The sequence below is a fragment of the Hippocampus zosterae genome, chromosome 7 (assembly GCF_025434085.1).
Source record: "Hippocampus zosterae strain Florida chromosome 7, ASM2543408v3, whole genome shotgun sequence".
NCBI lineage: Eukaryota > Metazoa > Chordata > Actinopteri > Syngnathiformes > Syngnathidae > Hippocampus > Hippocampus zosterae.
Window position 1 is genome coordinate 4,534,862 of NC_067457.1, and position 14,751 is coordinate 4,549,612.

The 14,751-nt window shown below is 44.9% G+C and overlaps 3 protein-coding genes and 1 non-coding gene across 8 annotated transcripts; all 4 read left to right on the plus strand.

Moving 5' to 3' along the window:
• The first annotated feature begins 199 nt into the window (after positions 1-199).
• srsf2a (serine and arginine rich splicing factor 2a) lies at positions 200-3,343 on the plus strand. 5 transcript variants are annotated; one of them, XR_007963059.1, is made up of 4 exons: positions 201-738; positions 1,302-2,196; positions 2,384-2,479; positions 2,894-3,343. XR_007963059.1 is itself a non-coding variant. In XM_052069780.1 (3 exons), the coding sequence occupies exons 1-2, from the start codon at positions 413-415 to the stop codon at positions 1,594-1,596; spliced, it is 621 nt and encodes a 206-aa protein (XP_051925740.1). In that variant the 5' UTR covers positions 200-412; the 3' UTR covers positions 1,597-1,620; positions 1,904-3,343. The 5 variants fall into 5 exon arrangements, 2 of the variants coding, with proteins under 2 accessions (XP_051925740.1, XP_051925739.1); XR_007963060.1 differs by having other exon boundaries at positions 202-738; positions 1,302-1,620; XM_052069780.1 differs by having other exon boundaries at positions 200-738; positions 1,302-1,620; positions 1,904-3,343.
• A 627-nt stretch (positions 3,344-3,970) lies between these two features.
• LOC127603460 (matrix-remodeling-associated protein 7-like) lies at positions 3,971-7,430 on the plus strand. Its single transcript, XM_052069772.1, has 5 exons — positions 3,971-4,489; positions 5,092-5,362; positions 5,441-5,549; positions 6,661-7,248; positions 7,326-7,430. Exons 1-4 carry the CDS (start codon positions 4,205-4,207, stop codon positions 6,773-6,775), a joined length of 780 nt encoding a protein of 259 aa, XP_051925732.1. The 5' UTR covers positions 3,971-4,204; the 3' UTR covers positions 6,776-7,248; positions 7,326-7,430.
• Positions 7,431-7,959: 529 nt separating this feature from the next.
• Positions 7,960-13,417, plus strand: LOC127603431 (alpha-N-acetylgalactosaminide alpha-2,6-sialyltransferase 2-like). Its single transcript, XM_052069715.1, has 9 exons — positions 7,960-8,119; positions 8,768-9,041; positions 9,119-9,281; positions 10,316-10,478; positions 11,749-11,887; positions 11,960-12,063; positions 12,329-12,412; positions 12,486-12,585; positions 12,670-13,417. Exons 1-9 carry the CDS (start codon positions 8,022-8,024, stop codon positions 12,871-12,873), a joined length of 1,329 nt encoding a protein of 442 aa, XP_051925675.1. The 5' UTR covers positions 7,960-8,021; the 3' UTR covers positions 12,874-13,417.
• On the plus strand, positions 13,303-13,416 carry LOC127605145 (U5 spliceosomal RNA). Its single transcript, XR_007963479.1, has one exon. It is a non-coding gene; the product is annotated as a U5 spliceosomal RNA (small nuclear RNA).
• Positions 13,418-14,751: the final 1,334 nt, after the last annotated feature.

The window sequence follows — 14,751 nt, forward strand, 5'->3', positions numbered from 1 at the left end:
TGCAAACGGTATACCTCAATTGATTCGATGGGTTGAAATGCGTGTTCGAGACACTTTACAAAATTGTGAAAAGGGTTTCTCTAAACAGGAACGGAAGTTGCCTTGATTATAACCATGTAACCTCCTCGTCACCAGGGTGTAGTGAAGGGCATCGGGCGCGGAAGAGGCAGATGAAGCGCGCGAGGCCATCAGCCAATCAGAGAAGGCCACCACGGGTGGAGAAGAAAGGGAGTGAGAAGCTTTGTTGCCGCCATTTCGTGAGACACGACTTAAGGGCTGCACACGCTAGAGTTTCTTAACTCGGTTTTGAATTTTGCTAAGATTTCAAAACCAGCTGCGTCTTGTTATTTTACAGCCGGGAAGTCCCACGAATATTTTTGTTAGTGGCCCCAAGGTTGGTTACGCCGAGAAAATGAGCTACGGAAGGCCGCCGCCAGACGTGGAGGGGATGACCTCCCTTAAAGTGGACAACCTGACTTACCGGACCTCGCCGGAGACGCTGCGCCGCGTATTTGAGAAGTACGGTCGCGTGGGTGATGTGTACATCCCGCGGGACCGGTACACCAAGGAGAGCCGCGGCTTCGCCTTCGTGCGCTTTTTGGACAAGCGCGACGCCGAGGACGCCATGGATGCTATGGACGGAGCGCTGCTCGACGGACGGGAGCTGCGCGTGCAGATGGCCCGCTACGGTCGGCCGCCTGATTCCATGTACAGCCGGAGAGGACCTCAACAGCGACGGTACAAAGAATACGTCTGCTCAGGGGGGTGAAAAATGGCCAAAGTTGTTAAATTGCGAGTCAAAATTATCACGCGCTCAAACGTTGCGTTTCCGGTTCCGCTTTTTAAACGTTTCTTCACTTCGTGAGATGCCGCCATTTTGTTTTCACAACCCACGTGCATCGCCAGTAGACTATCTGACTGCAACATTGTTCTTGTTTCAAACGATGTTAATTTGGCTTTTAGGATGTTGGAGTCCTAATCGAGTTATGTAAACGAGTCGTACTGTGCACCCCCGCCCCCCATTAAAAACAGTTCGTGTTTGTTCATGTCCCTGTTAAGTGTAAATATGTACAGATACAAATTACAAGGACACATAATCGATTCCTATTGGAATGCCTGTCTAAATAAATGCAATGGAACAGCTTTACCATGTCGACAAAAGAGGCACATTTTAGTTTGAGTAGATTTGTCCCTTTTTTATTACACTGGCAGTTTGCCTTTTGGACTCTGCTCCCTATAGACCACAGCAAAGCGAGGTTTAAGATGTAATTTCCTTGAAATGGCAATGTTTCTCTTTGCAGACGTTCAGCGAGCCCTCGTCGTCGCAGGCGCAGCCGTTCCAGGAGCAGGAGCCACTCCCGATCCAGGAGTCGCCGTCGCTACTCCCGATCCAGGTCCCGCTCTTACTCCCGATCCAGATCCCGCTCAAAGTCCAAATCCAAGTCCCGAACCCCACGGCGGAGCAAGTCCAAGTCCCCCTCTCGGTCCCGGTCCAGATCAAGGAGCCGAAGCCCCGCCTCTAACCACGGGTCCAGATCCAGGTCCAAGTCCAAGAGCCGGCCCAAGTCTCCAGAGGACAATGGAACAGAGCCATAGCTCAAAGTTGGATGCAACATGACGGTATTTAGTGGGATGGGTGGAATATCATGAATACATGTTCAATGTTTAGTATTCTGCTTTCTTGAGGTTGCTCTTTTAAATTTTGCACAAGCAACAAAGTCAGCAGAACCATCTCTATTTTAGTACTGCGATAACCAAGAATAATTTGGCTCTCAAGCATGCGTGTTATTACGATAAACAATTTCAAACACGCACAATAGAGGGTTTGAATTGGGCTAATGTGAGTATATATGGGTGTGCTTCACTCCATATGTTCACTTAATGTGAAATTCTTTCCTCCAAGCTGCTGAATCCTGTTTGCAAAGAGAGGAGGAGGAGATGGGGGTGTGGCAGTGTGAGAGCAGTTATAGTGTGTGAGCCGCCCAGGTCAGCTGCCCGTTGCTGGGGGGGGTGACGGCGGTTGCTCGGGAGCAGGTCGCCCAGGCAACGCTTGGTTGCTCAGGAGCGGGTCGTCATGGCGGCTGTGCTGGGCTGTCAGTTGGTGTTTGAGGCGGTGTGGTGAGATACGTTCACGGGGATTGCGGGCGGACCCCCACCCGCCGCCTGCGGTTTGCCCTCCCGCCTCTCAACCCAAAGGTTTGTTTGAAAATGACCCCCCAGTGCCAGAGTCCTGTGTAGAGCTAGTCTTTGGGCATGTGGTACCACGGAAGGTGCGTAAACATACATGAGGTGTACTCTCATTATGTTCACACTCAGGTCAGGAGTTAAGCGGGTGCCTTTTTAGATGTGCTCTTGCTAACTGTATGCTGTGTTTTTTTTGCAGATCTCTCGGGCGATTGCTTCTTTTTGCCGAGGACATCAGGACGAGTCTCACCATGTTCAAGAGACTCCACGATTGCCACTGAAAGCAGACTGAAAGGTTATTTGGAACTTGGTCTAAACATTTTCTAAATAGCCAGTTTTGCTTGCGCTCCGGAAATAAATGTCATGTTGGTCGTTCAGAAAGTTGGGCATCTTCAAGTTAAGATGTGATTTTGTTTGTTTTGTTTGATTCCCCTTTTAAGTGACTTTATTTTTGACTTTGTACTCTTAAATACAACTATTGATTTATTTTGATTCATGGAAGACCTTGTTATACTCTTTGTCTTGGCAGGAGGTTGTCAATTACAAATATCGGTTTGTTACCCCCACTCAATTGGACAAACATGCTGTATGTTAATCAGCCTGGCTTCATTCATCTTTGGATGTTTTTTTTTTTCTGTCAGCTCTTTGTCTGGTTAAGATTGCTTCCTATGACTCTAACCCTCTTTCTTGTGTATCTTTTGTGCACTAGGCGCAGTTGTGTAGCAGTTGAGTAATGCTGGTTAGCTGTTAAGATGCGGTGCAGTGCAGTGGTGACATGGTGTGGCGTGTTGCGGTGCTGAGTGCCCGGTCACTGTTCCGGGGCGCTCGACCCTCCGCTGCTGTTTGCCGGTTTGTAAGCTCACAGGTGTTGCAGATCATCCATCCCCCTCCTTGTCCATATACCCTCTTTGATATCCCTTATGTGTGCTTAAAAGCTCTTTGTCCATTCTTTCTTTCCTCCTCCTATGTCTGGTTCATCACTTGTTTTTTTTTTTTGTGGGGGAAGTGGGTCCAGTGTGGCTCACAGTTGCAGGGTTGATGACGAAAAACCAGGGGGGGGGCAGCAGCTCTGACTGCCTCGTTTATTTGTTCCAGCATTCCCCGTTGACCTCTCTGTTCTCTTACATTTTCTTCAGGTGAATAAATGTATTTGTTGAAAGTGGGTTGTTTTTGTCTTTAATTTGTTGACTAAGGTGCAGACTCTTATAAACTTGCCTTATTCAAGATTTACAGTGTTTGACTTGGATACATTCAGAATTTGAAGTTTTACCCCAATTCGACAGTTAGGTAGGTATGTCATACATTAGAGGTGTGATCTCTTCAATAAAAGATGATTCGATTATCTTGATGCATGGCATACAACACAATTCAAGGGAGGAACATTTTCAAGTGGGATGATGACAGGTATGGTGCTCTGACAGAAGTAACACTTCTCCCATTTGCATTGAACACGAATGCCAACAGATGCGACGTTATGACTGCTGCTTCATAGAGAGACTTGCACCTGAGATATCACTTTGTTATTGCAAGTCACTTGGTGTACTTTTATGTCCGCGTAAAGAAAATGCTATTCCTAAAACTTTGGACAAGGCCGGCCATCTTATCTGTCGTCATGGAAACGAATGTAATCACACACCCGGAAGCATCCTCGGATCAGGCGAGCGTCTTCCGCTGACCTGCGCTTGACCTTCATTTTTTTTTTTGTAAGTCACCCTGCGCCTACACGGGTGCTGTCACGAGCTATCCATCCACGGTACGTCTGGACACTGGTCCGCTGATGCGATTAACACCGAGATGACGAGCCGAGCACATTGAACGTCGGCTCGCCTGATCGCCAATGGAAAGAGAGGGGGCGGTGCCAGGTGGCGTGACGTCAGACTGACAGCGCCTCTTGCTTGATCCAGTCAACGCCGCTCGTTTAGGCAGCTTGTCTTGGTTAGATTACATCCTCAAAGCGTCGCCATGGCTGCCGGTCGAACCACGCGAGACTATTAAAAAAAATAAACAAAATATATCAGCTATGGATTGGACTTTCATCTTATTCGCCGTCATCTTCACACTGCTCGCCCTGGTGGTCGCGACGTCGCTGCTGAACGGTTCCTCCCGGTCGTCTTCAGCCAGGAGTAACCCAAATGGACCCATCGCGGACGCCGTCAGAGGGGGCGAGACGGAGGCAAAGCAGAACGGCCATTTACCGGATAATTCCAACCAGGGAACGGCAGAGGAAGTGGCGGCGGGGGACGACTGGTGCGAGATGAGCGGCAGCTCCCACGACCACTGGGACGTGGTCAAATCTGTCCTATCAGTGAGTGTCCTCCAGCTACATTTGTTTGTTGTGTTAAACTGTAATAGATTACGTCACTCTCTTAAGCAGTTTACCTTCCCCTGCCACTCAGTCCTGGCCAAGGATCAAAGAAAGTTCGTTCTGCGTCAACTTGTAAACGACATCATTTTTGACTGTGAGTCCATTTATTGTATACAACGCGAAACAAAAGCGTCGATGCATTTCAGTCATAAATAGATATATGTTTTAACATATCGACGTATTTGTTTATATATTCGTAGGTGAAGTAATCTAAATTATATTACAACGGGTGCGCCTCTTCTGCGATCGGTTGCCATGTTTTACCGCCATCTTTCGGCTACGGATATTCGTAGGAATCAAACTTAGTGAACAAAGGTCCTCGAGTTGTAAATCTGTAATCACTTGAGGGAATACTAGAAGTCGGTTGGGATAACATGTTGCTAATACTTTTGCTGAAAAAAAATTGGTAGTGGTTTTTAGATGCCACTAAATTCTACACACTGTTTTCAAGTCAACTGTCCATCATCTCAGCAGGGATGCTGAGCGGCACCATCAGCATCCATCCAAGTTGATGCCGCTCTCTGTCTCATTGTTCCACACAGGAGGAGACTGAAACCTGTCCCGCTAGCGAGGAGTTGGAGCCCGCGCCGGTCACGGTGACGGCCCCAGCCGAGCTCTCCTCCTCCTCGTCGGCAGCGTCCAGCCTGTCCGTGCCGCGGCCGGACTCCAGGCATGCCAGTTTTGACTCGTCATCCGAGGCATCGTCGGGGCGTGGCCGGCGCTCCTTCATCGGGCTCTCTGATCAGGAGCTCCTAAAGTGTGCTTTCTCTTCCCCCCAGACTGATGGAGAAGCAGAGAGCCCAGACGTCAATGGTGAACACCAAATATGTGTAAAATTACTTATTTACTCATTTTAGAATAAATTAATTAACCAAATGTCTGTGTCTGCAGATAAATCGGAGTTACACACCAACAATTCCTTGAAGTACGTCCCCGGAAAGTCACGCTCCCATCACCTGGAGATGATGATGTCCAAAGACGAACTTGAAGAGGAGCAGAGGTCAGTTCAAAACGTGCTTCTGCTTGTCTGGTTGCCACATTTTACTCGCAGCTTTGCACTCTTAAGCCGCTGTGCGATGGGGGCTAGACTGATTTAAGGCCAGATTGAGTCCCTGCCAACATGCAAGACGTTTGACCCGAGGACATGAAGCAGAGTCACAGCAGAAGAAAAGACGCCTGGCGTTGACACAGGGAGTTGCCCGGCGGATTTTGCTTCGAAACGTATCACCTCTCCCTGCACTGTTTGTTCATCAAAATGTGCTACTCCCGGGTGTCACGGGTCGGGATCCGAGTGTTGATTGGCTCTCTTGGCGCCTTGTTCATTAGTCCTTCAGATAAGCATAATGAGCTCCTCTAGCCACAATCCAAATCTGAAAAATGTTGCTTTTAAAAAGATGAATTAAAATAAATATCCAAAATGGTAGAAACTACAATCATAAACAAAACACACATTTTAAAATAAATACCTTCCTGACAGTGTCAACCAAAATTGAGCTGATTTTAATTTTACCATTGAATTATAAAATTCAAGGCAGTTGTTGCTGCTCCATGAAGGCCACTAGAGGGTGCTATAAATCCATTTAGGGGGAAAAAAAGACAACTTTGGCCGATTCACAACACATTTTTTTTATTGAGAACGCTCTGATTTGAAGTAATTTAATGAAGGAACGCAAGGGAGGAAGGCGAAAAGATGGAATGATGGCTTGGTAGAAACGAAAGTAAGGAAGGATTTAAGGGCAGAGAAAGGATTAAGGGGGAAGGAAGAAAACAAAGATGGTATCTAAGGAACCTTGTGGATGTGGATGAGTGTAGGCATGATGCATGCAAACAAGGATGTGTGAAAGGAAGCCAGGAAGAAGGGATAACGTGATGGCAGCAAAGGGATGTGAGAGGGATAAAAGGGCGTATGAAAGGAAGAATGCCTGGGAGGAATCAAGGATTGTTTCGAAGTGAGAAAGACTCAATGGAGGAGGCAAGGAAGGAAGGGTCCGTAAAACCCTCACCCTTACTTGGAAACTTAATTTTAAACCTGTGTGATCAAGCTGATCAATACGTGTCACTTAAACTTTTTTTCAGTGATAACCGCCTGCGTTGTGTCCCCCCCCCACCAGGGTGCAGCGGGAACAGCTGGCTGCCATCTTCCAACTGCTCAAGGACAACACGGAGACGTTCGGCGAAGTCTCCGAGGGCGACATGGAGGAGCAGCTGCGTCTCTACTCCATCTAAGGAAGGAGAGAGAGAGACAACGACGACGTCACATGCGCTGCCTTAACCTGCCGACCAAACTCACCAGTATACTTGTGACAGTATTCCAGCAGCCGCTGTTGTGACCCCAAAAACACCAAGTGGTCCGTTCGTCTTGCTTTTTCCGTTATTCCCAGGCTGGACTTAATGCAGCACAAAGACACCAAGTGAGCAACTTCCAATATAAACGCGATTCCCCCGTGTAACATTCCGCTGTTGTGTAATAAATTAAAAAAATTGAACACGCAGGTGGAGTTTGTCATTTTCATCTATTTAAAAAGTTGACTGACTGACACCAATTTAAAATGTATCAAGAGTCAACGCCGCCATCACAAAACGTTGCGAGGATGACGTGGGGGTGAAAAAAACCCCTCAGTTTACGTCCACGCGGCTCATTCCCTCAGTCTCCGAATCTTTTTGGGAAAGCCGGACAGGTGTATGCCCCCCACGACCAGGTAAGCCCGCCTTCAATCTCATTTATCGATCGTATCGTACATATATCGGTCACTCATACAGCACACTTTTCATGCAGGGCATCAAATATGTGATGATTCCAGAGGGCACGAGGGACTTCCAGTGGTTCCAAGGACTCATCAGAGGACAGGGAGTGGAGTTCGGCCCGTACAAAAACAAACGGTGTTGAACATCCTTGCCTGAATGTGTTGGCAATTGTTCGCGGTGGTTATATTGTTAAGGCGTTGTAAACCTTTTTACAACGGTGCTAAAAATCTCGCCTGACATCTGCTATACAAAGTTGTTAGATGTGTCACTCCTTTACAAAATATTTGCATGAATGTCACTTTATTGCGTGATATTATTCTTTTCACAAAAAAAAAGGTAGTTGTCTCCGTTAAGAAAAGGTAAAACGTATCTCAGGGATGACTGCAGGATGATTTTAAACTGAAATAAAGTGGGGGGGGGGGGTCAGTCTATTCAACAGCTTAATAATGTAAGCTTGCATCTGTTGCTAATGGCAGATTCTTACAACATTAAAACCTTTGTTGTGGATTCAGTGAGTCCAGGAAACACTCAGGTGTTTTTTTGTCCTTTGTGTACGAGTGCACTTTGTGTCGAAGGAATGTGTGTGCATGTGTATGTGTGCTGGGGTGCGAGTGCGGAGCCGAAGCCCTGCCCAGTGTGTGCTTGCCACAAGGTGCATCTTCCCCTTCACCTACAACCCTCAGCCAGAGCAGCGACGCTTCCAACAGGACAGATCTAAGGTGACGGCATGGCCTTGAACATATCCAGGATTTTTACTCGTCTGGTTGCCATCTCACTTGGAATTGTCATTTTTGTTCTTTTTCAAGATAATTTCACAGTGAACAAGTACCGGTAAGTCTTTCTTTTTTGGTTTGTTTTTTTGCAAAACTTTTTGGCTGCGAGAGTTTTGTAAAAAGGTCCTATGACTTTAGGTGTGTGGGATGTGGGTCCGGTGAGGGGGGGGGGGGCGGTCGGCTGATTAATTATAGTGGCACATTGTGATACAACAAAGCTGGGCGGATAAATAGCATCAGTGTCACAGTATTACAATCCTTTAAGCAACAAATATTTGTCCACAAACTGTGCAGCAACACAGTTGGACAGACAATTTAACAATTACAGGCATACATTCTGTATCCAGCAAAAAAGACGAATATTACTGCAGCTTATTAAGTTACTTGTGAAACTCTTCTTTATGTGTCTCTCTCTGTGGCTGTATTCTATTTCCCAAGGTGGACAAGGGTCACGCCAGCTGGAGCAGTTCAATGTCCGTTGGACTGAAGCAAAAAAAAATAAATAATAATTTGTGATTTTTTTTTAATGACAAAACAGTCAACATACACTCAATCCTCGAGAGAGAGAGAGAGAGGGAGTTTTTGGTTTTGGTTTCACAATTGAGAATTGCGTTCTTTTTCAATTCAAGTGTTAAAAAGCATCTGAGCACTTTTTGAGCATTCAGCTCCTTCCTATGTGATTGCTTCTCCTCCAATTCAGATGGACCACTTTCTCTGAGAACCTTGAGACCATCGCCTCAAAACAAGATTATGAGGAAAACCCTGCCGGACACACCACTTTAAATATCGCACATCTTACCGAATCCGTCACCTCAGCGCCTACCACGGACTTTGAAAGCACGACAGAAATCACATCAACACCCGCCGTCGTCCCAGAGACTCCGATGCCCATCCTCTTTGTAGCCAACTTCTCCAAACTTCCCGTGTGGGATTTCGAGGATATTTATAACCAGGATGCCACACCCGGAAACAGAGTAAGTGCTCGTCATGGCAGGAAAAAAAAAAATTAAAAATTAAAAAAATTAAATTCCTTCTCCCACCACTCCCCCAGAAGTGCCAACAGTCTTTGCGGAACTCCAAGGACGAGAGCTTCAAAAAGGCTTTCCTTCCCAACGTACGCTTGTTCGTGCACAAGGACAGCATCAACATGAGCGAGTGGAACAGACTGTCCCATTTCAACAATCCGTTTGGCTTCATGGGATACGCTTATGATGGTTAGTCGAGGGATTTTCTGGTGACCCTTCTAAAGCGAAAGAGATTTTGTCCGATGGCTGCCAAAAGTCTTACAAAGTCAGACATTTTGCTTTGAAATGGTAGTTCGAGGGTTATTCTCGGATTTTCGGATATTATTAGACCCACAAAAAAGTCTCAAGAACCCGTCGCCTGAAAAGACACTGAAAGTCGTCCCTTTTGAATCAAAGCAGCCATTTTAGGGTCATTTTTGTTTTTCAGGCCCCCTTTGAATTTTTCTAAAATTCTGCCGTGAGGCAATTTCCACATCGCGATATCCCCACGCTCATGAGTAGACCCACAAAAAGTCTCAAGGAGTTACACTTGAAAAGACATCCTGGTATGAAGTGTGTGATTTTGCCTACAAAAAAAAGCTCCATTTGACTTTGGAGTAGCCATTTTAAAGGGGTCAAGGACGAGGGGTCCTTGAAAGATGAATTTTTACACTTCCAGAGATTTTTCTCCATTTGCTGACTGATTTGAACAAAATTTACCACACTGACGGGCGACATTAAATTATGAGGAAATTGAAATTTTGTCCTTGAGTCTGGCGCCTTAGACCAAGTGGTTAGCACGTCGGCTTCACAGTGCAGAGGTACCGGGTTCGATTCCAGCTCCGGCTTCCCTGTGTGGAGTTTGCATGTTCTCCCCGGGCCTGCGTGGGTTTTCTCCGGGTGCTCCGGTTTCCTCCCACATTCCAAAAACATGCGTGGCAGGCTGATTGGACGCTCTAAATTGTCCCTAGGTGTGAGTGTGAGTGCGAATGGTTGTTTGTTTCTGTGTGCCCTGCGATTGGCTGGCAACCGATTCAGGGTGTCCCCCGCCTACTGCCCGGAGACGGCTGGGATGGGCTCCAGCACCCCCCGCGACCCTAGTGAGGATCAAGCGGTACGGAAGATGAATGAATGAATGAATGAAATTTTGTCATTGAATGTCAGTGTAGCGCGGCCGCACTGTTGAATGTTTTGCCATAAAACAAGAAAACACATAATAATTTGTCCATTTTTTTTTTCTCCAGACGTCATGTCCTCAGTCAACTTGATCCCCAAGCCAAAGGAGCCCCTCCTCTCTCCAAAGGTTGGCGGCGACGGTTGCATCCGTTGCGCTGTGGTGGGAAATGCCGGCATCCTGAACGGCTCCAATATGGGGAAAGAAATCGACGCGCACGATCACGTGTTTCGGTAATATTTTCTTTTGTTTCAATTTGGAGCCATTTGGTAGAGTTGCCTATAGCTTAGCTGCATGCGGCTCTAAGACAATATTTTTAATTTGTGGACTGGATAAGCCACTTTAACCTTTTCGGGAACAGCGGTGACTCCAGTGGACAGGTGACCATGTTATCTGGTTACAGGATGGACGAAAGGGTTAAAGTCAAGTGCGTTTGCACTAAGCACTGATATCAGGCGATAGAATGATGAGCTGTCACGCAATATTATTTCAGTCCATTCTTATTCTAGTCAAAACGTCAGCAGCCTTCGGTAAGCTTCAGGATGTCTTGTATAAATATTGAGCAAGGCATGAGCAGCAAATGAATGCAAGATAGAGCCAATGTCATATTCTCCTCGCAAAACCAGTTCGCCCACATGCGTCGTCCAATACAAAGGGCTTTCATGCGTTATCATCCCTGCGGCACGCAATTGTGTTGCGATCTATTTTGATTTCAAAACCGTTGGCTAATAAATGTGCGACGTCAACCTTGGAGGCTCCAGTGATTGACGCGTAACTCCACGGGAAATCATATAGCTTGATCGCTGAAGATGATCTCATGGAACACACCATCCACGAGACCCACGGGTGTCCCAATACTTTAGTCCATGTCGTGTAAGTGGATGGAGCTGTCCTCCAAGGTGTGACAGTACATTCCTGAAGGTATGCGTCTCACCTCGTCTGACGCAAAAACAAAAAAACCCCAAAAAAAACACATACAGCATTGGCTTATATCTTGTATCAGCGAGGATTCTTGTTTGTTTTCAAAGGGTAAATTCACAGATTAAGCAGATAAAAGTGTGCTGCCCACCAGACAGGAGAAGTGACATTCTCTTCCAGCTAGGCTTGTTACAATGACAACAAAAAAAATGTATCAAGCAGCTTTCCGGAAAAGACCGAAAGTCTGCCATTTTGTTCTGAGGTGCTCATTTTAGGGTTCGTTTTGATTCTATTTTTTTAAGCACCCAGAAATGTGATATCTGCATCTCTGTCAAGACTCAGAGAAGACCCACAAAAACAAAAAAATCTCCAAAAGAATTACCGTCTAAAAATATCAAATAAGTCTGACATTTGAAGTAGTACTTTTCAAGGATCCTTGTCCTAAATATTCGTTCCTATTCCTCCCAAATTTGAACCTTTTATATTAGACTGAAGGGTCATGCTAAATCCACTTTTCGTCAGCGTGTTGATGGAATATGCTGGTAAAGTCAACAAAAAAAAAACACTAATAACTCTGTGTGTCAGGATGAATGGCGCGGTCGTCCAGGGGTACGAGGAGGACGTGGGGAACAAAACAACAGTTTACGTCCACACGGCTCACTCCATCACCACGTCTTTGTATCTGTTCAAGAAATACGGCTACAAATCGGCCCCCCACGACGAGGTCAGCTTACCTTCAACTCCATTTATTGATTAATTCGGAGTCGGTCACTCACGCAGCACCTTTTTCATGCAGGGCATCAAATATGTGATGATTCCAGAGGGCATGAGGGACTTTCAGTGGCTCCAAGGACTCATCAAAGGACAGAGAGTGGAGTCCGGCCAGTACAAAAACACACGGTGATGAATATCCTGGCCTGAAAGTGTTGTGTTTATTGGAACCGAATGATTTATTATTATTGTAATTATTGAGTCAGAAAAGTGTAGTCGTGTTATGTACTCCGGTTGGATTAAAAAATGAATTTCCAAGTCCTGGTTTTCAATGAGTGTGCTATAAAGTGTTAAGTTATGGGCGATTTTTTAAGAGCAAAATGAAAGTTACATTTTATTTTAGATTGTCACTTGACAATTGTATGATTTTTAAAAAAAAATCTTTCACATTCAGGCCTCGGACGTATTACACGGGGCAGTACAACGAGAGTCGTTTTTACGTCCTGCACCAGGACTTTCTGCGATATGTGCGCAACAGGTCGACCTTCACTCATTAATTATGTTTCATTAATATACTGTTCCTATTGCAAGCATATATTTGTCATTTTCAGGTTCCTGAGATCTCCTAACCTGAATAAAACTTACTGGGCAATAGTCCGACCAACCAACGGTGCTTTTACGGTCTTCTTGGCTCTTCACACATGTGATATAGTCAGTTGCTCTTGTTTTCTTTTTTGACCCAATAATTAAATGCCTCAATCATATTTTCCTCATCCATTTTTTTTTTCTACCCAGGTTGACGCATACGGCTTCATGACGAGAGACTACGCTCAGTACTCCAACTACTATTACGAGAAGCATGACAAGAGCCGGGTGATTTTCTACGCAAATCACGACTACATTCTGGAGATGAAGACCTGGGAGAAGCTTCACAACAGCAAAATCATGCGTCTGTATCAAAGCAGTGACAAGGAACCACCTAAAAAGGAACAACAATAACAACAACATAATAAGTGGGGATATTTAGGACGGATTCATTTGCGTAAGACTCATTTGTCATGGGGGTCTTCGAACATTCACAATATATAATAATCACGCACAAGTCTCACCTAACATTTGCTGTTTTAAACGATTGAATGGAGCGTGAGGGTATTGCGGGGAGGAGCTAACGGCGATGATGACGCCACCAACACGAAAATCCTGACATCCCAGCATGCTTTGCGACACAAGAACTATTTTTTTTAAAAAAGGATTTATACTCGTTTAGTAATACTTTTTTTCCATAGATTTGATTTACTTATCTTATTTAAAAGTTGTTGTCTTTATTTTGATGTTTTGCGGGAGTTTTGAATTTTTGTTGTTGTTACACCGCTAGTTTAAGTCGTACCACTTACGATGACTTGCCTGTTGCTTCAATGAAGTGGCAGTACACTCTTGTTTCTCTTCAGATCGCATAAATCTTTCGCCTTTTACTAAAGATTTCCGTGGGGAGGAACATCAAGAGTCTTATCCAATTTTTTGATGCCCTGCTAACGCGGGGCTTTCTACCTTGGTGAAGTTAAATCGAAATAACTAACTAATTTAGAATAGGTCAGTCCGACTCTCCAACCAACCCCTCTATTAAGTTATAATTTAGTCCCAGTGAACAGTAGGGTCGAACATTATCCACAAGTAAATATCAACAAAGAGGCATTCCTTGCATGGGTTGAATAATAATTACACAAAGTATAAGTAATTTTTGAAACGACACGAATTATTCACTATTGTACACATACTTCGCTTGGTCACACGTTTTTAAATATATTTAATGAACTAATTCATTATAATTAAAGTAATTATTGATTTTAAAATAGAATGAACTATTTAGATTGAAACAAATGACATGTCTTTTTTTCTTTAACCGCATCTTTATTAAACGAACTCGCCCAAAACAAAGATGCTCACCTTACACAGCTGCAAAAGACTTTCGTCGCCTCCTGCAGGCTGTATTTAGTACGATTCACGAAACGTCAAAGCTTGATTCGCTAAATCATGTTCAGTACAGTAACTCAAAATATGGAGTAGCGACATACAGCACATTTGACAATAAAGTTGTATCCAATCCAAAGAAAGCCGTTCATAAAGCAGTGTACGATACCGAAAGATTTAGTATTGATTCGATACCAAGTAAATTCCGGGCCCGTTTCGGTGATGGTTTTTAATGATTAACAGTGATGCAGCATGAAATAATTCTGAATGAATTTTCATGACCGTAAAAATACACGCTTTACATTTGTACCGAACTACATTTCATATTCTGTAGCCCTACTATTTGAGTTTCACTTAGCATCTTTTTAAAAACTTTTTTTTACTTCTATTCAAGTACAGTCTAAGTACTTTTTGTCGCAAGTCCTCGGCATTGGTCGGGAATTGTTGATCTAAGGTGGTCATGAAAGAAAAAAAAGTTTCTAGAAGGTTTCATGCAGGATTACCGAGATGCTTTTCTAAGGCAGACCACCCCGACTGAACCTTCTTCACAGATGTATAAACACAGCAAAACTAAGACATTCAGTGGAAAACAATACACAATATGGGGCCTCCGATAAGGGACCTTGAAACACAATTAGGCAACTTATAGTTTCCTGCTGTACAGCCACACACACACTTGCGTGGTGCGTCACGTGATGACCTCAAGGTCCATCCGGACGTAGGTGGAAGCTGGGGAGGAAGGAAAAAAGGAAGGTGGGGGTAGAGATGCATCGATCTGGAAAGAACCGCAGTTGCACAACTGCTTGCCTTCAAAATGAAGAGAAATCACACGTGAAATCTGAAAATCTCACGAAACCTCCGGTCAGGGGGCAGCAAAAGGATTTAGTGTGTTTTGAGTCAGTGTGACCA

Bases quoted from the DNA above. Each gene is read 5' to 3' on its own strand.
- LOC127603431 (XM_052069715.1), top strand. From the start codon at position 8,022: ATGGCCTTGAACATATCCAGGATTTTTACTCGTCTGGTTGCCATCTCA. The intron at 11,888-11,959 runs GTCAGCTTACCT...TTTTTCATGCAG, and splicing joins AATCGGCCCCCCACGACGAG to GGCATCAAATATGTGATGAT. The intron at 12,413-12,485 runs GTCGACCTTCAC...TGTCATTTTCAG, and splicing joins CTGCGATATGTGCGCAACAG to GTTCCTGAGATCTCCTAACC.
- srsf2a (XM_052069780.1), top strand. From the start codon at position 413: ATGAGCTACGGAAGGCCGCCGCCAGACGTGGAGGGGATGACCTCCCTT. The intron at 739-1,301 runs GTACAAAGAATA...TTCTCTTTGCAG, and splicing joins AGAGGACCTCAACAGCGACG to ACGTTCAGCGAGCCCTCGTC.
- LOC127603460 (XM_052069772.1), top strand. From the start codon at position 4,205: ATGGATTGGACTTTCATCTTATTCGCCGTCATCTTCACACTGCTCGCC. The intron at 4,490-5,091 runs GTGAGTGTCCTC...TGTTCCACACAG, and splicing joins TGGTCAAATCTGTCCTATCA to GAGGAGACTGAAACCTGTCC. The intron at 5,363-5,440 runs GTGAACACCAAA...CTGTGTCTGCAG, and splicing joins AGAGAGCCCAGACGTCAATG to ATAAATCGGAGTTACACACC.